We start from the raw sequence: 24,201 nt of genomic DNA on the forward strand, positions 1-24,201 counted from the left end.
CTACGGCCGCGTGAAGGACACCGCAGCTCTGCGCCGCAAGCGCGCGGGTCGGAGGACGCCTCCGGGGACGACACGGCAGCTGCGCGCCCCGGAGCCGGCGCCCATCCCTGCGGGGAGAGGAGGGTCGGGAGAGCGCCGAAGAGGAGAAAGCAAGGGGCACAGCCGCAGGGTCGGGCGGCCGGGACGTGGGGTGCCGGCGACGGAGAGGGCCGGGAGGGAGGCGATGGGCGGCGAGGGCCCCGGTGCCCGGAGCCGGGCGGCGGGGCTGCGGGCGGGCAGGGCCCCGCGACGGCGAAACGGCAGAACCGCGAGCGCAGCGAGCCGAGCCCTACAGGCCGAGAGCGGCCCGGACGGCGCTGGCCCCGCAGGCCCGGCCCTACCTAAAGACGCGCCAGCACAGCCAGGGACGCGCCCGCACCGCCCTCGGCCCAGCCGCAGCCTGCCGCGCACTTCCGCTTCCGCTCCGAGCGCTTCCGCCCCGAGCGCTTCCGCTCGCGAGACGACCCCGCGCTGGAGGGGGGAGGGGGCGGGGCCTGCGAGGTCCGGCCTCGGGGCGCCGCGGGAGTGAACTGCGCAGGCGCCAAGTCCGTTGCCTCGGAAACCGCGCGTTGCTCCGAGCTCGGGCCGCGCGCTTCTCCGGCCCCGCGTGGGCGTCGGCGGGCGCAGCCTCTTTCCGCTCCCGGCGCGCGGTGCTGCGCGGGCGGCCGGAGGGTGGCCGGGGACCGGCTTGCCCGGGCCCGTTCGCCTGCGGACGCGTGGGGACCGACGGTGACCCCGAGCCCCGGGGGAGCGCCGCGGCCGGCTCGGGGGAGGGTCGGCCGTCCCGGGGCGCCTGGGGGCGGGCAGCGTCCTGCGGAACCTTCTCGAAGTCCGGCCGGTGCCGAGCGAGGACCCGCCGCGCGCAGGCTCCGGATTCTTGGGCTTCAAACGCGGGCGGGCAGCGAGCGTCCCCCGCTCCGGACGTGCGCGTTCCCGCGGGAGGCCGGGGGGGTGGGGCCGCTGGGAACCGGCGCCGGGGCGTGGGGCCGGGACGGGCTTCTCTGTCCTCTCCGCCGCCTTAGCGGCGAGGTCGGGGCAGTGCGGGGACTTCCCGAAGCCGGCAGAGCGCTTGGCCACCGCGAGCCCTCCCGGCCCTGCGGCCGCCTGTCGGCATTGCCGTGACGGTGGCGGGGACGGTCATTGCCCCGAGTCCCCATGGCTCCGCTGGGGACGGTCATTGCCCCGAGTCCCCATGGCTCCGCTAGGCGGGTTTTCCAGTCGGAGCGCGCGAGAGTTGTGGGGAGGAGCAAGGACAGGTGCGTGGCTCTGCAGAAATTTCGGGGCCCGGTGCAGTCCTGCTGGAGTGGTGGCAGGTGAAGCTGCACGGTGAACCCACCACCGGGTCAGGCAGTGCCTCCACCGCATGTCACGGAGCTTGGACTCCGCTCCTAAGCCACCATGTGTCCACTTTACTTCTGAAATTGCTTTAAGATCCGCGACGTTTCACGTTCAGGACATGCACCCTTAGTGCATGTCCCGCACCCGGCATGCACCTGGCATCTTAGGATCAGATGTAATCAGGCAGTCCAGATTACAACCACTGCCCATTCCTCCAGCTGAAATGAGTAAGAGGAAGAAGCAGACTCCTGGCTGAGCAGGGAGCCCGATGCAAGGGTTAATCCCAGGACCCTGAGATCATGACCTGAGCCGGAGGCAGATGCTCAACCCACTGAGCCACCCAGGCGCCCCTGTTTCAGTTTTGTAAAACTGAAATCCCACATCCCGAGGCCCCATCAGTCCCCGGGAAACTGGGACGTTGGGCACCGTAAGAAAGAGCTGCTCTGGGAGAGGCACACTGGGAGCCAGGCTGACCCAGGGACCCGTGGAGACAAGTGTCCATTACTCCTTTCCTGAGAGTCAAAGGCTCCAGTGGGTTGGTGGACAGACTCAGTTACAAAATTTATATCCACATACAATGGGCAGAATAGTCCTGGAAGGGCTCACAAGGGGGTTGTTTCCCCACATGAGAGCCTGGGGTGGTGGGGCTCAGGGAAGGGAGGGACTTCACTCCTCTCTTTTGAATCCGGTAGCCAAGTGTGATGGCAGAAGAATAGCCTTTAAACCCATCTGATTTATTTTTAAGTAAATTACTGATGAGTCAAATTGTTAATACCAATTTATTTAAGCTGCATCTCAGAATCTGTCCACACAGCATACCTCAGTAGGCTCTGTAAGCCCCAGGGAGCAACAACCTTCAGTGGAAGGAAAATGACCAAATATTGTTCTCCTCAATGTCTCTTGCAAAACACTTGACAGATCAGGCACTCAAAAAACATTGCCAAGCTGAAGTGACAGAACATATACATGTTAAAAGTTTTGGGAAGGAATCTCTCCACTCAGCCTACAGGGCTCTTCTTTCCTGTTGACTTTTTTTTTGGAGTAAAGTCGCCGGTGCTCAGCACCTACTACTGATTGGGTACCACACCAAGAAGGATGTGAAATGGTCTCTGATCTTAGGAGCACACATTGAGGCAGGGAAGAAACACTGACATATGTTAAATAGTAGGAAACAAGTGAAGCCGTGTAAAATCTGTAACATTGGATGAAGAAGGGAGCAAGGAGCTAACCTGTGAACTGAGTCTGGAAGGAAATGGGATCTCAGAAGTAGAAGAGGAGAGTCTTGCATGCAGGAGAACCTAGGAAACAAGAGGAGCCAGACTTGAGGTGGTGCAAGGGGCTGGCAGGGACACCACTCACAGTCTGTGCAGAGCCAGACTGAGGAGGCAGAGGGCACAGATCAAACAAAAGCCCTCTCTGACTGCTTGGGTGAGTCCCACCACTTGGCAGTCTTATCTACCTTCTAGTGCTTCCAATAAGCATCTCTGCCTCCCTCTTAAATATACACACATGACCAAGGATCAACAGACAGTTGAGGAAGACAGAAAAAAAGGAGAAAACGAACTAGGAAAAAGAAAAATATTAAAAACGTTTTTTGCAGTCTCTGAAAGTAATATATCCATGAGAGAAATAGAGAGGGGCACATAAAGAACATTCCAAAAATAAGAGCTCTTGAAAATTATACAAGAAATGATAAGTCTAAGAAGTGTTTACATTTAAAATGTAAACATGATATCTCTCAGATATTAGAACAAAAAGAATAAGAGGGGCGCCTGGGTGGCTCAGTGGGTTAAGGCCTCTGCCTTTGGCTCTGGTCATGATCCCGGGGTCCTGGGATCAAGCCCCGCATTAGGCTTTCTGCTCAGGAGGGAGCCTGCTTCCTCCTCTCTCTGTCTCTGCCTGCCTCTCTGCCTACTTGTCTGTGAAATAAATAAAATCTTAAAAAAAAAAAAGAATAAGAGATGGAGAAAGATAAAGCATAAGAAAATTGGAAGATTAAAGTTTGACATGTGAAAAATAGGAATTACAAGAAAGACAACAGAGGTAACGAAGAGGAAATTACTCAAGAAGTAATTCAAGAAAACTTTCCAGACTTAAGAGACGTGTTCTCAGATTGAAAGGATTGCCAGTGGACTCCGGAACCCGATTTAGAGTTACAGAAGGGAGGGGGTTGGAGGATAGGGTAACCGGGGGACGGGCATTAAGGAGGGCACCTGCGGTGATGAGCACTGGGTGTTATACCCAACTGATGAATCACTGAACGCTAATCAAAAACTAAGGATGTACTATATGTTGGCTAATTGAACATAATAGTTAATTATTAAAATTAAAAATTTAAATTTAGGGGTGCCTGGGTGGCTCAGAGGGTTGGGCCTCTGCCTTCTGCTCAGGTCATGGTCTCAGGGTCCTGGCATCGAGCCCCGCATCGGGCTCTCTGCTCGGCGGGGAGTCTGCTTCCCCTTCTCTCTCTGCCTACCTATGATCTCTCTCTCTGTGTCAAATAAATAAAAATCTTTAAAAAATAAAAAAATTTTAAATTTAAAAAATTTAAAAATTAAAACTTTAAAAATTAAAAACTAAAAAAAAAGAAAGAAAGAAAGAAAAGAGTTGCCAAATGCCCAGCACAACAAATCTGAAATGATTCACACTAAAGCACATCACAAAATTTCAGGACACCAGGGATAAAGAAAAGATCTTTAAACATTTCCATAGGGAAAAATAAAAAGTCACATTTGAAGTTTTGGCAATCAGAAGAGCATGGGAATTCTCAATCGAATCCCAGGAAGCTGAAATTCAATAGAGATTTAACTTCAAAATTCTTTTTTTTTTTTTTAAGATTTTATTTATTTATTTGACAGAGAGAGATCACAAGTAGACAGAGGCAGGCAGAGAGAGAGAGAGGGAAGCAGGCTCCCTGCCGAGCGGAGAGCCGGATGCGGGACTCGATCCCAGGACCCTGAGATCATGACCTGAGCCGAAGGCAGCGGCTTAACCCACTGAGCCACCCAGGCGCCCTTAACTTCAAAATTCTGAAGAAAATAATTCTAACATGGAATTCTCTTCTCAATCAAAATATTAGTTAAGTGTGAGAGAATAAAGAAATATTGAAGTATGCAGCCCAAATTATTATCTAACAAATACTTTATTCAGAAACCTGCTGAAGGATACTCTCCAAAATTAGTCGAGAGAGAGGAATATTTAGGACTTGGGTAGCAGGGAATCCAAGTGAAGAGAGAAGAGGGAAGTCCTAGCAAGAGACCATTTGAATTGGAGCAGGAGGCCTCACAGGGACATTGTTCCAGGAGGGTGAGCCCCAGGGAATACCAGGTGTGTCTGAATATTTTAAAAGATCTTTCGGAGTTAGTGATGGCAAGCAATAGGTACGTCGAAAAGTCAACAAGCAAATAAATCAGGCAATTGGTGAATCCAGTAAACAGAAAAATCTGTACAAAGAAGAAAATGTAATCACAGCATATGCCTCAGATATAATTACATAGTTTTAATAAGGTAAATATGGAATGGTCATTTAATATAAATTGATGCTATAATCACTTTTTGAAAACATGGGAGGTGAACTTCTATGTGTTCATAAAAGTTTGTGTGTTGGAAATCTGGTAGAAGAGCTAATCTTCATCTGCTAGAGCTGGGAAGTCCGTAGACAATATACGCAAGTGAGAACGGAAGACATAGCGTTAAGAGACCCTTTTTTAAGAAATATAAGAGCAGGAGCGCCTGGGTGGCTCAGTCCGTTAGGCATCTGCCTTCAGCTCAGGTCATGATCCCGGGGTCCTGGGATTCTCTCTCTCCCTCTCCTGCCCCTCTCTGAAAGAGGAAGGAAAGGGAGGGTGAGGAGAGCGGAATGGGGAGGGGGAGAAAAGAAAAGAAAGAAAAGAAATGAAGGAGACATCAGTTTCAGGGAGAATCTAAAAATGGGATGGGGGATTTTTGTAAAAGAAAAATAGGAAAGGGAAGAAGAAAAAAAACCCGTCAGTTGAAAGTAGGGAGAAGGGAACTAGGGAGAGTAAAATGTTGAAGAGAAAGACTTCACATCAACTGTGAGAGAAGAAATGAGCATGAAATGACTTTGGGAAGCACGGGATTAGGGCAGGTTTCTCTTGGTAACAAATAGCCTTCAAAATTTATTCGGAGTCAGTTTTAATTTTATTTGAATGCTGAGCTGAATTTCTTTGAATGCAGCAACCACGTGGGTTGATGTGTTTTTTAAAAAATTTTATTTATTTGAGAGAGCGAGAGAGAGAAAGCACTAAAGAGAGAGCAAGCACAGTGGGGGTCAGAGGGAGAGGGAGAAGCAGGCTCCCCGCCTCCCCCCAGCAAGAAGCCTGACATGGGGCTTGATACCAGGGCCCCAGGATCATGACCCAAGCTGAAGACAGGCGTCCAACTGACTGAGTCACCTAGGTGCCCCGGGTTGATGTGGTTTTATTTGAATAATAATTCACCATCTAAAAATTGGGAAAGAAAAAAGCCCCACCATAACAATATACTGACTTCTAAATATTACCAAAGTGTTTCATTGCTGGTGAAAATGGCATACAGAAAGACAATGTACGTCTTCCTCTACTGGTCGTCATTATGTTTACTTGGGAATTCCGGGTCCCAGCAGCTTTCACACAGCCATGGAAGGGAGCCCACCAAACACTTCGGCCAACAATCTGAGAGCACTGGAGCAGAAACATGGGGGGCATCTTGTGCCTGGACAATGTGGGTGAGCCAAAAATTAACTAACACCGAGACTGCTCTGCCTCTTCATTCTCTTTGGTGATGTCCCTTCCTTCGGGCTGTGAGTGCTGAGTTAGGGTTTCCTGTTACTTGCTGCTGGGTACCCTGTTTCGGCTTCTGCCTGCGAAAGGGTGATTCCTACAGAACTTGTCCTTCCACTTTAAACAACTAGAAAACTAGACAAAATATATGAAATTACTATTTTCAGCCACTAGAAACAGGAAGTAGAGGATGGAGATTCCTGAAGGAAGGAAAACAAGCCTGGTGACTGCCGTGATTTTCTGCCTATGTCAGCAAAGACCATCAGTGAGACGAAAGCCTGGTTCCTTGGTATCCATGAAACTGATGAACCATCAGCCACAGTGACCACAACGAGAAGAAGACAGAGACCACTCACACTCACGATGGAAGACGGGACCACAGATTTTACTTACACTGAATGGTTAAAAGCAGACAATTTGAGCAACTTTAGATGAGGTGGACAAATTCGCTGAACCAAAGAAGAATAGAAAATCTGAGGGGTGCCCAGATGGCACAGTTGGGTGAGCGTCTGCCTTTGGCGCAGATCATGATCCCCAGGTCTTAGGATGGAGCCCCACTCAGTGGGGAGCCTGTTTCTCCCTCTCCTGCTCCACCTGCTTGTGCACTCTCTCTCTCTGTCAAATAAATAAGATCTTTAAAAAATTTTCTAAGTAACCCTGTATTTATTAAGCCATATAGTTATTTGTTAAACTGAATTTCCAGGTAAAAACCTTCCAATAAAGAAAACTCCAGGGGCGCCTGGGTGGCTCAGTGGGTTAAGCCTCTGCCTTTGGCTCAGGTCATGAACCCAGGGTCCTAGGACCGAGCCCTGCATCGGGCTCTCTGCTCAGCGGGGAGCCTGCTTCCCCCACCAGCCCCCGCCTGCCTCCCTGCCTACTTGTGACCTCTGTCTGTCAAATAAATAAATAAATTCTTTAAAAAAAATTAAAAAAGAAAGAAAACTCCAGACCCGTGTAGCCTCACTGGTGAATTATATCAAACATTTAGGGAAAACATATTAATCCTATACAAACTCTGAAAATGAAAGACTTCTCTGTTCATTGTGTAACGCACGTAAGTGGCGGAAAGAAGGTCTAACTTGACTTTGGACTTCCGGCCCCTAAGACAGGTGAGTTCATGAATGAGTAAATGAGTAAATGCCATGTGCTTTGGGCAAGTGGGTCTGACCATGGCCCCAGCTTTGAACAGTTATTTCCATAAGCCAGTCTCGGTTTTTCCATTGCCTTCACTGCGGTTGGTTCTGTGGTGGCCTGTGACTGGTTCTAGCCACTGAGAAATGAAGGTGGTGGTGGGTCATTCATAACACACTCACACTGGACCCTTAACAACCTGAAAACAGCTACATTTTTCACTTCAATTAATTAATTAATGTAAATAAGAACAGTTCCACCTACCATTAAAAGAAAGCAAAAGGTGTTACTATTCCTAAAAAAATCCAGACTTAGCAGTCTTGCCCCTCCATACCTACCAGCAACGACCAGCATACATCTGAAGCACTTTGCAGTCATTAGTTATTAGTGATAATGATTGATGAACAGCCACCGCCCTGTTCCTAGTTTCCTAAAAGAAGATAGTATTTTGAAAGCAAACCTTGATGGAGTGCCAGTGCTGTCCCCATTCTGTTTCCTGGAAGGTGGCACAGGGGAGGGACTAAAAATTTAATGGTGCGAAGGGAGGAAACTGTTTGAAAAGCAAGGAATGCAGCTCAAGAAAGCCTGAGATTACATTTTGAGACTAAGAAATGTACTGATCTGAAGGTGAAAAGACATTTGCCTAAACTTGTCCCCTGTTTTTTCTTTTTTCTCCTCCGATACTTAGGCTGTTTATTGGGGTCCCTTTCTCTCCAGCCCGTTTGCTGGAGTAAGGCTTTGCAAAGCCGGTCTCCTAGCAGCGGAGTGCAGAAGGCCCATTCGTATTACAATGGACTGGAAGGAAAGAAAGAGCCTGGTCTGTTTAAACTGCCTCTGTCTTCATTCACAGCCTGATGTCCGTCTGCATTGTGACACCCACAATAGCACTAAAGGACTCATTGTGGCCGAAAACAAATCAAAACAGAATAAGGGTGCTAAGATAAAAGAGTCATGCCACAAAATTGCTTAAAAAACCCAAGTCTTACATCTGAGATTTATGTTACCTCTTGGCTGTGTGGCCTGTTGGCCAGTGTTTGTAACAACCGCTGGAGTTTAATAAACAAAAAGATAATTGGGGACTTCATGTACATTTTTAAGGGCGCTTCCACAGAAAGGGTGGGCATGCTGGGTTGGGTTGGAAGCTGTTTAATAATTATCATTCTTTGTTTGCACAACATTTGGGGAGCCACACTCGGCACTTTGTGCTTATTTTCCTTCTGATAAACATGCCGGAGCTATGCCCATGTGGCCCAACAGCGGCCCCCACACAGTCGCTCCCAGCTACCCCCACCCCCTGCCCGACCGACCTCAGATGTTGCGAGAACCCACGCCCAGTTCAGCAACAGGTGGAAGGTTGAATAGCTTCACACGTTTTTCGGGAGAGGGGGTGGGGAAAAAAAGGAGGGCGGGAGGGCAGGCTTTTGGGAGCCGATTTAAGGATTAGATCAGATGTTATTGCTAGTGAAAAATTAAACAGCCCGGTGCTCTGGGGAGTGCAGATTAATATATTTAGTGACTGCGCGCACAAAGGCTGCTCATTGTGGCCACGTCTGAATGCCTGTGAATAGGATGGAACATATGCGGCCTGTCACCGCAGGTGCCCACATCTGTTCTTCCCCGGGCAGATGCTCACAGAAAAGGGGAGGTGGGGAGGCCAGGGAAGGACAGCGTGCTCGAAAGCTTCGCCTCGCCCAGGGCTCCTGGGCCGCGGCCTCGGGCTGCGCGGTCCGGCGGGGACCCTCCGTGGGGAGGGCAAGGGCTGCGCCACGTTTCCGGGCGACTCCGTTTTAGAGTCTTGGGGCGCGGGGCCGAAGCCCCCGCGCGCCCCCGCCCCCGCGGGCCGCGTGATTGACGGGCCGCCCCAGGGACAAGGCGACAGGTGCCCGAGACCTCCCCGGGCGGGGCGCGTCCTGGGAGAGTAAGGCCTGGGGAAAGGCCCGGCCGAAAGGCGCCCCTCGACGCCTTTTCTTCCCCTCCTCATTGTCTGCCAAGTGCAGGGCCGCAGCTCCCAGGTGCGACGCCTGCGCAAGGGACCAAGCGTTCGCGCAGGTGACCCGGAGCGGCGAGCCTTCCTGGCCTGGCCGCGCTGCCCGGCGTGGGCGTCTGGGATCCCAGCGGCCGCACCCATCGGGAGGGCACAAAGGGCGCGCCGAGGCCCGGCTGGAGACCCCGTGGTCCCCGCCAACCCGTGGGGTCGCTGCAAGGGCCCCTCCCCGGCTGCATGGACGCGGCTGGCGTGGAACCATCCCCAAGTCGACCTGGGTCCGCGGGGTGGCCCTGCGCCTCCTCGCGCCGCACCTGTCAGTGGCTCGGGGGCGGGGTGGGGGGGCGTCCATGCCCGCCTGGCCCTTTTGACCCCGCACAGACACTGCTTCGAACAAGCGCCCCGCTCGGCGCCGCCACCACCTCTGGGAAGCCCTCCGGCACTGCGCCAGTGTCCGCTACAGCCGCTTCGGGCCCCGCGCCCCCCCTCCCGGCCCTGGCGCGCTCAATCGCTGCAGAGCTCCGAGGGGCCACTCGGGGCGGGCGCGCGGCGGCGGGAGCAGCTGCGCGGTCATCCGACCCGGGACAAAGGCGCGCCCGCCGGTGCTGGGCCAGGTAAACACGCGCTTTGTCATGGAGATGAGCGCGGGACAGCCCGAGCAGATGATCCGCGGGCTCGGGAAGCGGCGGCCGCGGCCCGGGGCGGGGGAGGGGAGCGGCGCGGGGGGTGGGGACCCGTCATCTGCGCCGGGGCCGCCAGCTGAGCACGCGACTCGCCCTTTCTCATGCAAATCAGCACATGCCTTTGCAACTTGCTGCGGACCTGCGGCCTCCACCCGCCGCCCCGTGCCCGCGGAGCTGGGGTGCCCCCCGTGCGCCGCACCCCGACAACCAAACGAGACCCGCCAACCACGTGGGCTTGGGACAGTCCCTCCTCTCCGCGCCACGGCGGCCGGCCGCCCTCAAAAGAAAGGTTATCCGACACGCCGTGACCCTGCGCCACAAGGAAGGCCACCGTCCCACTCCTGGGGGCTCCAGCGGCCGGCCTGCGCTTAGAAAGCAAAGCTTTCGGAGACACTGTCAGGGCCATTGCTTCCCCCGCTGGGCTCTGTCCTCCTGCCACCCCCCTCCACCCCGCCCCACATGAACCTGGGGCCCATAGCTGCTGTCCTGGCTGGCTGCCGGGCCAGCTCTCCTTTGGGGGGGCTGCGGCCAAGGAGGTCAGAAGAGGCTACCGGATGGGGCCTCCCGGGGTTCGAGGTGTGCTCAGTCCCCAGCAACAGGGAAGCCTCCAGTCTCTAAACGGAAGCCGGCTCTGCCCCGCCCCCGCTCTCCCTGCTGGGTGCGGATGGTGGCTTAGGTCAGAGTGTATCCTCAACCCGGGAGATCCACACCTAGCTCCCTCAAGTCTAAACAAATCTGTAGACACTGGGGTGAGTGTGCATCTTGTGAATGTGCACGGATCTCTGGGATGCAGTCCTTGCGACAGCTTAAGAAATGAGAAGTAAATATCCAGAGTAGCTACACCACGCGTAGGGCTGCTGTAGACTCCTGAGTGACAAGCCTCCAGTCAATTCCCCTGGGATTTTAACAGCTTTGGGATTCCCAAACTGCTGTGGGAGGTTGTGGAGTAAGTCGGGGGGATGACAGGTACAGCACAGGGGATACAGTCAATGGTACTGTAGTAGCATTGTATGGTTAAAAAAAAAAAAAAAAAAGATTCCCAAACTGTGACTGATGGAGAAGGGGTGGGAGATGGTACGCACTGGTGGGGGGTGTGATACTGATTAATAAACATGTTTTAGCCCCCACCCCCACTTCTTCAGGTAACCTGGCCGTTTGATCAACACCAGATTCGCTGCTTGGAAGTTTTTTATTTTGTTGTTCAGAAGAAGGACCTTAATTCTTCTTAGGAATAAGAGAACCTCTCTGTTGGGTATACCTCATTCAGTTGGTCTAAGAAAACACAAACACCACTCTCGTCTCCAGACTTGTTTACACAGAAAACTAAACCTGCGGCCCAGTCAGCAGCCTATTCTGGGCATTGTTTTTTGCAATGTGCCCTGACCCTCCTCCCTCTACCCACAACACCCACCACACACATACCTTCAGAATAGAACCTTTCTTTGGGCAAAGGGGATTGAATCAGGTTTGAGTGACCACAGCACTTGGTCTCACCACGATTGAAGATGGGCATATTTAATTTTATAAAATGATGGCTGTGAGCTTTTATTCCCATGTGGCCCAATAAAATGGTGGGGAAAATAATCAGGGTCTCCGGTAAACAGAACTCAGCAGCAGCTGTCGTAGGTACAGTTCTGATGGTCATACGACCTGAGCGTACCTAGCACCTGGGGTTATGAAGGCTCTGAGCTACCCGTGCCCGGCAAAAATAAACCACCACCACCAGGTGGCAAATCTCTCTGTCCTCTCCTGCGTCTGATGGATTGGGTGCCTTCTAAGGCCTAATTGAGCCTCACTTTGTACAGTAAATTTGCTGAGAAATCAAAAAGTATTTAAAAGAAAGTTTCCTGCTTTTTCCTAATGAGCAAGGTAGGATTTATGGTGTGCAGGGAGGGGAGACTCTGGCTGCCAGGGCCCATGTGGAGGCCGGCCTTTTACCACACCCCAGCTTGAGCGCCTCCTGTATTTAGGGGTTCAGAGTGCTTCTTTGCAGGAGTATAGAGACATGCAGTTAGGGAGTGAAAAAACGCCATTTGGTTCGGAGCAGATGGCTGGCTAGGGGGCTGATGGCGTCTAAAGGCGTGTCATCCCCCTTCAGCCTGAATCCCTAAGGGCTCCCCTTGTCTTCCCAATCAATGAAAATTAAAGTGCAAAGAAAGGATGAATAGTTGGACCTCGAGTCTCTCCTTTGTTCATCTCAGCTACTGGTGTGCAGGAGTTAAACTACAACAGGCCCCTACAGAAACACAGAAGTTAAACAGTCTCCCGTTAGCTCAGCTTTGAAAGGGAGAGGGGGAGAGGGACCAGCGTGAGGTGGGGAAGAGGGAGAGAGAGGGAGAGAGAGAGAGAGAGAAGGAGGAGGAGGAGAGGAGAAGGAGAAGGATGATGGGGAGGAGGAGGAAAGAAGAGGAAAGAACAGGAGGAGGAGGAAGGAGAAGAAAAGGGCTTTCTGCTTGATTTCCCCAATACAGAATCGCGTGGCATAAATTAAGTTGGAAAAGAATGAGCGCTTTGGGAAGGGTTCTGATGGATTTTACGATGCCTTTCAGTTCCGCTTTGCCGCTGTAATCGAGAAATCTGTGCCACGTCAGTTGAACAAATACTTGATACTGAGGGGGGTTTGTTAAAGATTTGGGGCAAGTCTTTTCCCCCCAAGGTTTAAGCCCTCGCGCGTGGAACTTTTTATTTCCAGTTTTCTAAACAGGCATTCACATGAGACTGTTTCCCACTTCCATTTTCTAATTAAAAGGTTCCTGAAATTTCATTTCTTACTGAAATCTACTCTTGGTCTCAGAGGCACAGAGGATTTACAGCTCACATTCCTTTCTTCTTTTGTGGCTCCCCTGCTCCTGGAACCCTCTCACCTCCCCCCTTCTCTCTCCCCCCATCTCTCTCTCTCTCTCTCTCTCTCTCACACACACACACACACACACATACACACACACACCAGCTTCTGTGCTGGAGAGAGCAAAGTTCTCAGAAATTGGCTTTCAGAGGAAACATGGATGTAGTGGGAAAAGGATGCTGACACTAGGTGGCAAGACTAAATTAGGGTTCATGCTGACCCAGCCCGGTGGGGAGGTAGCACATCCGCACAAAGTCCGCAAAGGGTGACCAAACTGGGATTGCTACCATCCTGGGGTGGGGGGGGCAGTACCTTTGAAGTCTCCATTTGTTCTGAACCAGACAGTAGGGGTTCTGCTGGAGTCCAAGCCTGCCTTTCTCACCTCACCCTGCACAGGACTTCCGACTAATTCTTTGCTTCTCCGCGATGATGCAGCGGTGGAGAACCTGAAGTCTACAGACCTGTCAGTCCAGAAACAGGTGTTTGTGAGCCAAGGAATCAAGGGTCTTGTTGCCTGACAGCCAGAGGGATGGTCGTAGGTGACTTCAGCAAGCAATTCTGAGATTGCTGTTTGCAGGGTTTTACTTGGTATTTCCCTCTCCCTGTGCAGGGCGCGATGCTGTGTGATCTCCACACCTGCCGCAATGAAAATCCCATTTTGCTGGGACAGTGCCAGGTCCCACCCATAAGGGGACTATAGCACACCAGGGACGAGGCCATTGTGCCCCGGCACCCTGGGGCTGTGCCACCAGCGGAGTGACATTTACTCCAACAGTCACACCTTCCATCCTAATGAAGCTGCCCTAGGTGGTGCTGGGGGAGGCTGAGGAGGAGCAGACAGGGTTGGGAAAGAGACCTCGAAGTGTGCCCAGCATAAAGCTGGATGCCGGACTAGGAGTCTATGCCCCACCTTATTCTGCATTGAGCCCGAAAGCATGAGAGCAATTTAGATAATTCATTGTGTGATACGTGTGTTCTCGGCCCTCCCAATAAACTCATTTCCCTTTAAAAAAATGAAAACAAAAGTTCTAGTGTCTGATGGACGTGTAAAAACCTAATAAGGTGATGGCTGTGTAAAGATTTCGGGTCGGGGGGGCTGGGCTGGAGGGTCTTTAGAACATGTGCGGGACAGTGTTGCAGAGGCCGCGGCGCGCGCGGAGGGGAGCTCTTTCTCTCGGCATTGTGCGGGGAGCAGGTGCGGTCTGCATTACCATACAGCTGAGCGCACAAAGAACCACTGATTCAGCCTTGCACAATAACAGAGTGCCTTAATGACAGCCACGCGAACGACACACACCAAACTCACTTTTTAACCAAGCGGAGGGAGGCCGAGGGGGGAATACCCAGGAGAGAGGGGCTGGACACCCAGGAAAGGTGATGGTGGCCGAGAATCGCTCCGGGAAGGACATGTGTGTGTGCGCGCGCGCCCGTGCGCGCGTGCGCGTGTGTGTACGCGGGGTGGGGTGGGGGGACTAGTTGGGATCTCCCTGGCGGCCGGGGGTGGGGAGGAATCGCTCCCCAGACCCCGCCCCCACCAGCGGCCTCGGACTGGTGCAGGGACACCGTGAGCGCGCGGACTCCGGGGTCCCCGGGGGCGCCGCGCTCGCCCCCAGCCCTGCCCTGCATGCCGGCTTTGCGCTCCCGGACGCAGAGCCGCCGTCCTCGGCCGGTGGCTGGTCGGTGTCGGACCTTCCCAAACTTCCCCAAACTGCCGCTGCGCTCGCCGCCCTCTGCCCTTTTCTCCTCGCGCCCGCCCCCTTCCTACCGAGCCCCCGGCCCCCGCCCCCCCCACCTCCCCCGCCAGGCTCCTCCGGAGGAAGGGGCTGCCCTGGAGAAGGAGCGGCCCCGGGGCCCCAGACCCCGGGACACGGCCCGCGCAGGGAGACGGCGGGCGGACGCCGCGGCGGCCCCGAGAGTTTCTTTCCCAGGCCGCGTCCGGCCGCTCCAGGCCGGCAGCACTCGGCGGGGCTGGAGGCGCCGCGCCGCCCCCGCGCGTCCCCGCGTGTCCCCGCGGGCCTCCGCGGGCCTGTGGCCGGCGGGAGAGCCAAGGGGCCGGAGCCGCGGCCCCCGCCTCGGGAGCGGAGAGGACTCTCGCGGCGAACATTTTGCAGGAATGTAAATGAGCGCGTTTTGTGTGGTGTGGAGGAAGGCGGGGGGCTGGGGGCGGGGGCAGAGGAGGGCCGGGGGCGGGGAGGTGTGGGGGCGGGGAGGAGGTTGCACATTTTACAGCTCACTGACCATTTGGCGATCCATTGAGAGGAGGGTTTGGAAAAGTGGCTCCTTTGTGACAGCTCTCGCCAGATTGGGGGGCTGCTTATTTGCATCTCATTAGCCATGCGGGCGGCCGGCGGGATATAAGGGCAGCCGGCGCCGGCGAGCGCAGACCTCGGCGCGCACCCGCGGAGAGCGGCCGGCCCCGGCGCGCAGAGGACGCGTCGCCGTGGCGCAGCGCCTCCGCCCGCCACCCGCCGCCCTGCGCTCGGACCCCGCGCTGTTGACGTGGATGGCACCGGCTGGGTTCTCCGGGAAGACGCGTGTCTCCGCGGGCGCGCAGGGGACACGAGTTCAGGGCGCTCCGGGAACGACCGCCGCCGCCGAGTGACACGGGCCCGAGCCGCGGGGCGCGCCGCGCACCCCCGCCGCCGCCGGGCGTCCCTGCGCGCGCTCCGCCGGGGCCCCGGGATTGTCGCCTCGCGCGTGGGATTTGCAGACCGCGGGTTTCTAATCGGACTCGGAGGAAGCGTCGGCAGCTCTCTGGGAATTAAGCCGAATATCTGGACGCTCTCGCTCTCCCTCTTCTTTTTTCTTCCTTCAAAGAAGCTTGAGACAAAACCAGGAAGCGGAGGACCCTCACCCACTCGCGGGTCGGGAGGAGGAGGAAAACCGAAAGTTGCGGCCGCACGAGCCGCCTCCCGGAGCTCTTTCTCGTGCATCCCGAGCTGCCGTCGCCCCCGAAGGGCGGATCCGCGGAACCGCGGCCTGGGAAGGGACCGAGCTCCCGAAGAAAGAAGTCCGGGTCACCCCAGCCTGGGGCCGAGCGGCGGCGCTTTTCTGCCCGCGCCGCTCGGGGCACGGCCACCCCCGCGCACTCCCTGCGGCTTCGGGACGGGAACCGGGGGGCGCGGCCGGCCGAGCGAGTCCGGCGCGGCACCATGGGCCGCCGGTGCGCCCTCGCCCTCGCCGTGCTGTCAGCCCTGCTGTGCCAGGTGAGTCGTGAGCTCGGGGTCCGCGCGGCCCGGCGGCAGGTGGGTCGTCCGCGGGGGGGACCCCGGCGGGGACCCGGGGCGCAGGCCGCGCGCAGACGGAGCGGCGGAGAGCGGGGCCGGCGCCGCCCGCGGTCCTCCCGCTCCGCGCGCCCTCACGCCCGCGCCCGTCCCCGCAGGTCTGCAGCTCCGGGGTGTTCGAGCTGAAGCTGCAGGAGTTCGTCAACAAGAAGGGGCTGCTGGGAAACCGCAACTGCTGCCGCGGGGGCGCGGGGCCGCCGCCGTGCGCCTGCAGGACCTTCTTCCGCGTGTGCCTCAAGCACTACCAGGCCAGCGTGTCCCCCGAGCCGCCCTGCACCTACGGCAGCGCGGTCACGCCGGTGCTGGGCGTCGACTCCTTCAGCCTTCCCGACGGCGCCGGCGCCGACCCCGCCTTCAGCAACCCCATCCGCTTCCCCTTCGGCTTCACCTGGCCGGTGAGCGCGGCCTCCGGGCCGGGGGCGAGAGGGTGCGCAGGAGGGGTGTGCGGGGCGGCGGCGGAGGGGGCCGGGCCCGGAGCCTCGCCCGCGCGCCCGGAGTGCCCCCCAGGCGGCGGGGGAGTGACAGCCGAGGTGCGGCGAGGCGCGGGACCGGGGACGTGCGGGGGTCTGGCCGCGGTACGGAGCCCCAGTCCGTGAGCGCCTTCCCGCGGGCGAGTGCTCTTGAGACTAGACCGGTTGGGTGTCGAGCTACCCTGGTAGCGTGACAGCCCCTGGCCCTCTCTGTGCAGCCCCCCCACTCCCGCCCGATGACAACCCCCTCCAGCCCTGTGCTCCTGCGGGGCCTCTTTTCTTTCTTTCTTTCTTTCTTTCTTTCTTTCTTTCTTTCTTTCTTTCTTTCTTTCTTTCTCTTTCTTTCTTTCTTTCTTTCAGACGTGATATCCTGTACTAACAGGCTGAAAAAACACATCAGGAAACCACTCTTTAAAAAGTTCTCCCATTTCCTTAAGGAAAGTGAAAACAGACAAGAGCTGTACAGCACCCCACCCCCCCTCCAACGGATCTGCCAGGGAGACCCTTAGTGGCTTGGTTGTCCCCAGTGCCTGGGTTTGGGCTTTGTTTTCTAACATTTCTGCTTTAGCTGAGGTCTCCTCCCACTTCTTCCAGGGCACCTTCTCCCTGATCATTGAGGCTCTCCACACAGATTCTCCTGATGACCTCACAACAGGTAACAACAAGCCCCAGACCCCAAAACTGAGTGAACTGCTTCCCCAGTTGGTGTGTATTCGATTCAATGTCTCCATCAGAAACAAGCTCCTGTAGACCCTCATTCTGCGAGTTCCTGCCTACGGTTCAGGACAGAGGACCTCTGGCCCCTTCCCCTTCATGACAGTGCCAGCTCTCCCAGGGCCCCAAGCCCCTGTGCTCTCAGTCAGAACCCATGGTGGCCTCCTCTCCCTACAGAAAACCCAGAAAGACTCATCAGCCGTCTGGCCACACAGAGGCACCTGACGGTGGGCGAGGAGTGGTCTCAGGACCTGCACAGCAGCGGTCGAACAGACCTCAAGTACTCCTACCGCTTCGTGTGTGATGAACATTACTACGGGGAGGGCTGCTCTGTCTTCTGTCGACCCCGAGATGATGCTTTTGGCCACTTCACCTGTGGGGAGAGAGGGGAAAAAGTCTGCAACCCTGGCTGGAAAGGCCAGTATTGCACCGAACGTGAGTTCCTGCTTCCCTCCCTTGATCCACGTCCAGGCCGAGCTCCCAGGGAGCAGGGGAATGTTCTGTGAGCCGGGGGGATCCTGGGATTTCAGCACTGGAGGAAAGCTCTGGTGGGGAAACCGAGGCCAGAGAGCTGGAGAAACTTGCTAAGACCTCACAGCTAGCCAGTGGCAGGGCTGGGGTCAGCCTAGACATTTTCACTTCCGCTATGGGAAGCTGCCTTTCTTAATCAGGGAGGATTTTGGAGACGGGGCCAGGGGTCAGGAAGTGAGCCCAAGGGAGAGGGAGGGGAGGAAGGAAGGGAGGACCAGAGAGGAGAGCTTGTGTGTGTAGGCGGGCTTCACCCCGGTTCTCCTTGCTGTGACAGCGCTTGTTTCTCTCCAGAGCTGGTGTGCGGGGCCTCTTCGCAGAGTGAGTGTGTTTGCAGACATTCCGTGTGACCCACACACACGTCGTTCATGACGTTTTCACTCGTGGGGTCTGTGGACAAGAGAGAATGTGTGTTGAGGCCTGGGTCTGCGGAGGCTGGGGGGGAGGGGCCCACCTGCCAGTGCTGGGCCCTGTGCCCACCAGCTTGTGTGCTGCTCGCACAGCCCCCTGCCTGGCAAAGAAATACCTTCACAGACATGAGTGGGCCGCGCCTGCCCCACTGCCCGGCGTTCTCCAGGTAGTCAGGGGCTGCCCCGGTGCAGGAAGCCAGGCCTTGGAGGTCAGGAGGCTCGCGCGGGCCCCGGGCCCAGTTCAGCTTGTAGGCCTCTCTCCAGCCTGTGGAGGCGTCACACACCCCTGTGTCAGGCTCCCCTCCCGTCAGGGGTGCAGGGGGCTCTGGAGGTCGCCAGAAAGCCATGGGGCTTTTCCTTGTCCTCCCGTAGCCGGTGACCCTCCAGCCCTCCTTGGTAGGCCCAGAACCCCTTGCCTGGGAGGTACAGTTCCCGGTTTTGATCGCTGCCTGGGGCTGAGGGTAGGTCTTCACAGCCTCTGAGGCCTTGTCTGAGCTCCGCCCGGGCCGCAGCCGGCAGTGTTGTCTTCCACGCTCGCGGGGCAGCTTGTGGACGCGTTTCGTAAGCCAGTGAAGGCGGCCTGCTCAGCCTCAGTGCCCACCCCGCGGGGACCTCCTGCCTGCTGCGTGGCATCCCTGCTCCCCTCCCTCCTCTTCTTCGCTGCAGGGTAGCCGAAACTTAAACTTTTTTCTTCTTATTCAAACACTGGAGTCTCTCCCCGCCCCCAGCTAGCGCGTGCCATCGATTAGATCTCTCTGGGGATAGGCGGCAGAAACTCACACCGGCTCCCATTGGTGGGAAGGGCGTGCACGGGCACGCGCGTTCGTGTGTGTGTGTGTGTGTGTGTGTGTGTGTGTGTGTGTATGCGCGCGCGCACGTGCGCACTTGCGTGTGTGTGTGTGTGTGTGTGTGTGTGTGTGCGCGCGCGCACGCGGGGGGGGGCGAGGGGCGGGGGAGGCAGTATTGTTGCGCGCGGGCAGCTGCTGGGGAGCAGAGACAATAGAGCAGCTGTCCTGCCCTGGTGCTCTGCACACCAGCTGTCCACCCTTATCTACACACACACTTTCTGGGTATTACGAGGTGGAGCTTTGTGCAGAGAATTGGGAAGTGGGGGAGGAGGAGGGGGAAGGACTTCTGACCCTCTCAGAAGAAAAGGGGATGGGGTGGGGGTGGGGGCTTCCGTGCCCTTTTGTGCTGGAGCCACTGCGTTAAGAAGAATGCTGGCCCTGGGGCTGAGTCCTCCGTTACTGGGCAGGACCTGCAGTCCCCCACAGATGGGAGGAGCTCAGCTGGGGTTGCCAGTGGAGCAGGACAAGTTTGCTGTCCCCCATGTGGGGTGGCAGCCCCCGTGATGCTGGGGGGCACTTGGGGTGGGGCTTGACCCTGTGTGTTCTCTTTGCTTGTAGCGATCTGCTTGCCAGGATGTGATGAGCAGCATGGGTTTTGTGACAAGCCAGGGGAGTGCAAGTAAGTGTGCAGAAGTGCTTTTCCCTTTCCTGGTTACCTTTTACCCCTAGCGTATTTGTAAGGTAGCACTAGGTGTTCGTTTGAAAAACTCTGGTAGGATCAGCTGACCGTTTTTCTGGTGTTTCTCCTTAGTAAGTGTATAGAACACGTAGGGTCATGGTTGTCAGTCCCCTACGTGCTTCCGTGGGTATGGGAACTTACAGATTCCTTGGCAAGGAATTGACATAGAAAATGGGTCTACATCAGGGAATCTCAAACATTTTGGCATATTAGGACCACCTGAGGAGTCTGTAAAAACACAGTCCCAGTGGCCCTCATGCCCCGAAGTCAGACCCTTTGAGGCTTTGGTGTGTTGGAAAGCTCCCAGGGAGACACCAGTGTTCTGCCTTGTTTGCGAGCCAGCGGGGTTGGTGCTGCTGCAAGACCGTGTCTCGCAAGTCGGTGGTGTGCGTCCGGGAGCCCAGGGACGCCCGTGCCCGCCTGACTGTGCTGCTCTTGTCCTAGGTGCAGAGTGGGCTGGCAGGGCCGGTACTGTGACCAGTGCATTCGGTACCCAGGCTGTCTCCACGGCACCTGCCAGCAGCCGTGGCAGTGTAACTGCCAGGAGGGCTGGGGCGGCCTCTTCTGCAACCAGGGTGAGCCTCCTCCTCACGCAGCAGCCCCAGGCTTCCCGGCCTTACTGAGGACTCCAAGTGTAGCCCCAACCTCCCGTCTTTTCCCCTCGCAGACCTGAACTACTGCACGCACCACAAGCCCTGCAGGAATGGGGCCACGTGCACCAACACGGGCCAGGGGAGCTACACCTGCTCTTGTCGGCCGGGTTACTCGGGGGCCGACTGTGAGGCGGAGATCGACGAGTGTAGCACCAGCCCCTGCAGGAACGGAGGCAGCTGCACGGTGAGTCCGGCCGCAGCAGGTCCTCCTGCTGAATGGGGCCTGGGTTAGCTCCGCACGGCGTGGGCCGTTCGGAGCCAGGTGTGAGCGCTCTGTCTCTTCTCCACGACACAGGATCTTGAGAACAGCTACACTTGCACCTGCCCGCCTGGCTTCTACGGCCGAATCTGCGAGCTAAGTGCCATGGCGTGTGCCGACGGCCCCTGCTTCAATGGGGGACGGTGCTCGGACAACCCCGAGGGAGGCTACACCTGTCGCTGCCCTGGGGGCTTCTCCGGCTTTAACTGTGAGAAGAAGGTGGATTCCTGCAGCTCTTCACCCTGCTCTAATGGTAGGAGGGCAGCCCTGTCCGCTCGGAGACTTTGGCGAGTGCTCAACACTGATAAGAACGCATTAGAAAGCACATTTAATTTTAACCCAAGCATGGCATTTTGCTACCCCGAGTTTATGGAGCCTTTCAACTAAACAGTCAGAAACCCTTTACAGAGATTGTATCCGTGAGTCTGGAAATGCTCAGGGATCAAGGAGGGCAGACAGGAGTGTGGACTCTCACATTCTGCGGGGAGAGCCTGAGGCGAGAGGTGAGAGGGCTGCCCAAGGTCACGCAGCACCTCAGGGGCTCGGGTCCAGGCTGTAACGCAGTGCATCGCGCTCCGATGGCAACCCAGCCACCCTGTCTCTGGAGGGAAGCCCGGCTTGGCTCTGTCACCCAAACATCACCGTCTGGTGTGTCTGTGTGTGCGGAAGTGTGGTCTGCTGGCGGGTCCCCCGCTGCTGCGCGAGTGGGTAGAGGAGCGAAGCTGGGCCCCAGACAGGCCGGGCCATGATAACTGATGGAGAACAATCACGGTTCCTTTGCCTTCTACCTGCTGTCCAGAAGGTGTGGCCATCCTGTGGGGCCGAGCTTTGCCTCCTGTTGGTTTCTATCCGTGGGACCACCAGAAATACTGGAGGCTTTACCGTGAGAGGCAGACTAGCTGGAGGGTTAGTGATTTGGCTTGGGAAGGACAGAGGTCTCTCCCCCTCCTTCCTTTCTTCCTTTTTTTTTTTTTCTGTTTCCAACCCCGCTCTTCTCACTAACTGTGGAGCCAAGGGCAAGCACTTGGCCTCGCTCAGGCTCCATTTACTCATCTGCCACCTGGGCCCCTTGTGGGCTGCTGTGAAGGTGAGTGTGTGTCGTGCACGGCACCTGCCGAAACACGACCGCTCCAGACGCACGAGTCGTCCGACTCCCAGTATACTGAGCTAGACCAGACTCCTGCCCTGGGGTCTGGGTCCCAAGTAGCCAGCAGCTGGTTCGGGCTGAGGGCTGGCTGGCCTGTCTCGCGTCTCTGGGTGTAGCGCGGGGGCAGACACCGGTGTGTCCTGTGTTCCAGGTGCGCAGTGCGTGGGCCTCGGGGACTCCTACCTGTGCCGCTGCCAGCCTGGCTTCTCTGGGAGGCGCTGCGAGGACAACGAGGACGATTGTGCCTCCTCCCCGTGTGCCAACGGGGGCAGCTGCCACGACGGCCCGAATGAGTACTCGTGCGTCTGTCCCCCCGGTTACACAGGCAGGAACTGCAGTGTCCCCGTCAGTAGGTGTGAGCACGCGCCCTGCCACAACGGGGCCACCTGCCACGAGAGGGACCGGCGCTACCTGTGTGAGTGCGCCCGGGGCTACGGGGGCCCCAACTGCCAGTTCCTGCTGCCTGAGCCTGCGCCAGGCCCTGTGGTGGTGGATCTCACCGAGAAGTACGTGGAGGGCCAGGCCGGGCCCTTCCCCTGGGCGGCCGTGGGCGCCGGCGTGGTGCTGGTGCTGGTGCTGCTGCTGGGCTGTGCCGCCGTGGTGGTCTGCGTGCGGCTGCGGCTGCACAAGGCCCGGCCCGCCGCAGAGACAGAGACCATGAACAACCTGGCCAGCCGCCAGCGCGAGAAGGACGCTGCCGTCAGTGTTATCGGGGCCGCGCAGATCAAGAACACCAACAAGAAGGTCGACTTCCACGGGGACCACGGGGCTGAGAAAAACGGTCTCAAGGCCCGCTACGCCGCTGGGGGTTATAACCTGGTGCGGGACCTCAAGGCGGACGCCGCCACTGCCGACAGGGACCCCCACAGCAAGCGGGACGCCACGTGCCAGCCTCAGGGCCCTGCAGCGGAGGAGAAGAGCGTCCCGGCGCTCCGGGGGTGCGTGCGGTGGGCCGGGCGGGGACGCGGGGGGCCAGCCTGCGAGGGGGCCCCACGCTCAGGCGCTGCAGGCCGGGGTGGGGGGGCCCGCTGGCGTCCCTTGGCCCGGCGCTGGTCGTTTCCAGAACAATTTTCACTGCTCATTTCGATGCTCTTCCCCTTTCAGCGGAGACGCGTCTGAAAGAAAGAGGCCAGACTCCATGTATCCCGCTGCAAAAGACACAAAGTACCAGTCGGTGTACGTCATCTCGGAGGAGAAAGATGAGTGTGTCATAGCGACTGAGGTCAGTGCGCGGTGTGCGGCACAGCGGCGCCCCGGGCCCGGCCTCAGGACGGAAGCGGGTGGAGAGGTCAGAGGATAGTGACCTCTCTCTGGAACTAACCTCGCATTCTGTCTTGTGGGCCCCTCTAGGTGTAAAATGGAAGTGATATGGCAAAATTCCCGTTTCTCTTAAAATAAATAAAATTCCAAGGATATATGCCCCAGTGGATGCTGCTTGAAAGAGGAAAGGGAGACCCACGGACTGCTGCTGGGAGCCGATCCGGACGGAGCCGGTTCTCTCCCGGAGGTCGGCCGGCACGCCGCCCGGGCTGCCGCTCCACAGCGTCCGAGGGGGCCTGTTGCACTGCCTTTTCGGGTGTTTCCATTGCACTATGGACGGTTGCTTTTAAAAGATATATATTTAAGTGAACGGACTGACTTGCTGCGTAGGAAGCGTGAGCTGCCTGAGGTGTGTGTCTTGGATACTTACGAGCCGGTCTGTTCTTGAGTTAGAATCGCGAACACTGCCTTCATCGTCCTTTTTGATACTAAAAGGTGTTTTTTCTAGGTGGAAAAAATGTGTGTTATTTTTTGGACTTGTAAAAATATTTTTCATGATATCTGTAAAGCTTGAGTATTTTGTGATGTTCATTTTTTATAATTTAAATTTTTGGTAAATATGTACAAAGGCACTTCGGTTCTATATATTTTTTGTATATAAATGTATTTATGGGATATTGTGCAGATGCTATTGGAGGTTTTTACTGTTTTGTTAATGAAGAAAATCCTTTTTAAGATATTTTTCCAAAATAAATATTATGAATGACGTTGAGAGGTGTGTTTCCTGCAGCAGACCGGGGCTCACTCCCCGACGCCAGAAATGGCTTCCGACTGTCTTTTGAAACATCTCTGCCTGGCTGTGCTGGGCTGATGGAAAGCAGCTTTGCCCACTCCTCTGCCCAGCTCTCAGCACCATCAGGGCAGCCCCAGGAGAGACCCAGTGTGGCCCCTGAATTCCCTGGGAGTGTCACGGGCACACGTGTTTGATGGGTGCCAAGAACCCTCAGAGCTGGTCACCTTCTTTTGGAGCCTTCCGTCTTTACGGGACTGGAACAAAGCCTCATTTGGGATCAAATACCCATGAGACTCTTGTGTATTGCCATGGAAAAGGTTCTTTGTCTCAGAATAACACTTGTTCGTCCATTGGT

General features: G+C 56.5%; 2 protein-coding genes across 3 annotated transcripts; both read left to right on the forward strand.

Moving 5' to 3' along the window:
* Positions 1-6,072: 6,072 nt before the first annotated feature.
* LOC111158659 (basic salivary proline-rich protein 2-like) lies at positions 6,073-14,920 on the forward strand. The gene is made up of 4 exons (XM_022520852.1): positions 6,073-6,103; positions 9,282-9,551; positions 9,655-9,999; positions 14,340-14,920. The coding sequence occupies exons 1-4, from the start codon at positions 6,073-6,075 to the stop codon at positions 14,918-14,920; spliced, it is 1,227 nt and encodes a 408-aa protein (XP_022376560.1).
* A 537-nt stretch (positions 14,921-15,457) lies between these two features.
* LOC111158683 (delta like canonical Notch ligand 1) lies at positions 15,458-23,817 on the forward strand. Of its 2 annotated transcripts, XM_022520887.1 has the most exons (11): positions 15,458-16,007; positions 16,184-16,480; positions 17,150-17,210; positions 17,447-17,704; positions 19,614-19,674; positions 20,179-20,309; positions 20,402-20,571; positions 20,683-20,899; positions 21,945-22,731; positions 22,898-23,015; positions 23,144-23,817. In XM_022520887.1, exons 1-11 carry the CDS (start codon positions 15,954-15,956, stop codon positions 23,147-23,149), a joined length of 2,160 nt encoding a protein of 719 aa, XP_022376595.1. In that variant the 5' UTR covers positions 15,458-15,953; the 3' UTR covers positions 23,150-23,817. The 2 variants fall into 2 exon arrangements, with proteins under 2 accessions (XP_022376595.1, XP_022376594.1); XM_022520886.1 differs by having other exon boundaries at positions 22,898-23,817.
* Positions 23,818-24,201: the final 384 nt, after the last annotated feature.

This window comes from Enhydra lutris, unplaced genomic scaffold (assembly GCF_002288905.1).
Source record: "Enhydra lutris kenyoni isolate GAN:26980312 unplaced genomic scaffold, ASM228890v2 scaffoldscaffold62, whole genome shotgun sequence".
Lineage (NCBI taxonomy): Eukaryota > Metazoa > Chordata > Mammalia > Carnivora > Mustelidae > Enhydra > Enhydra lutris.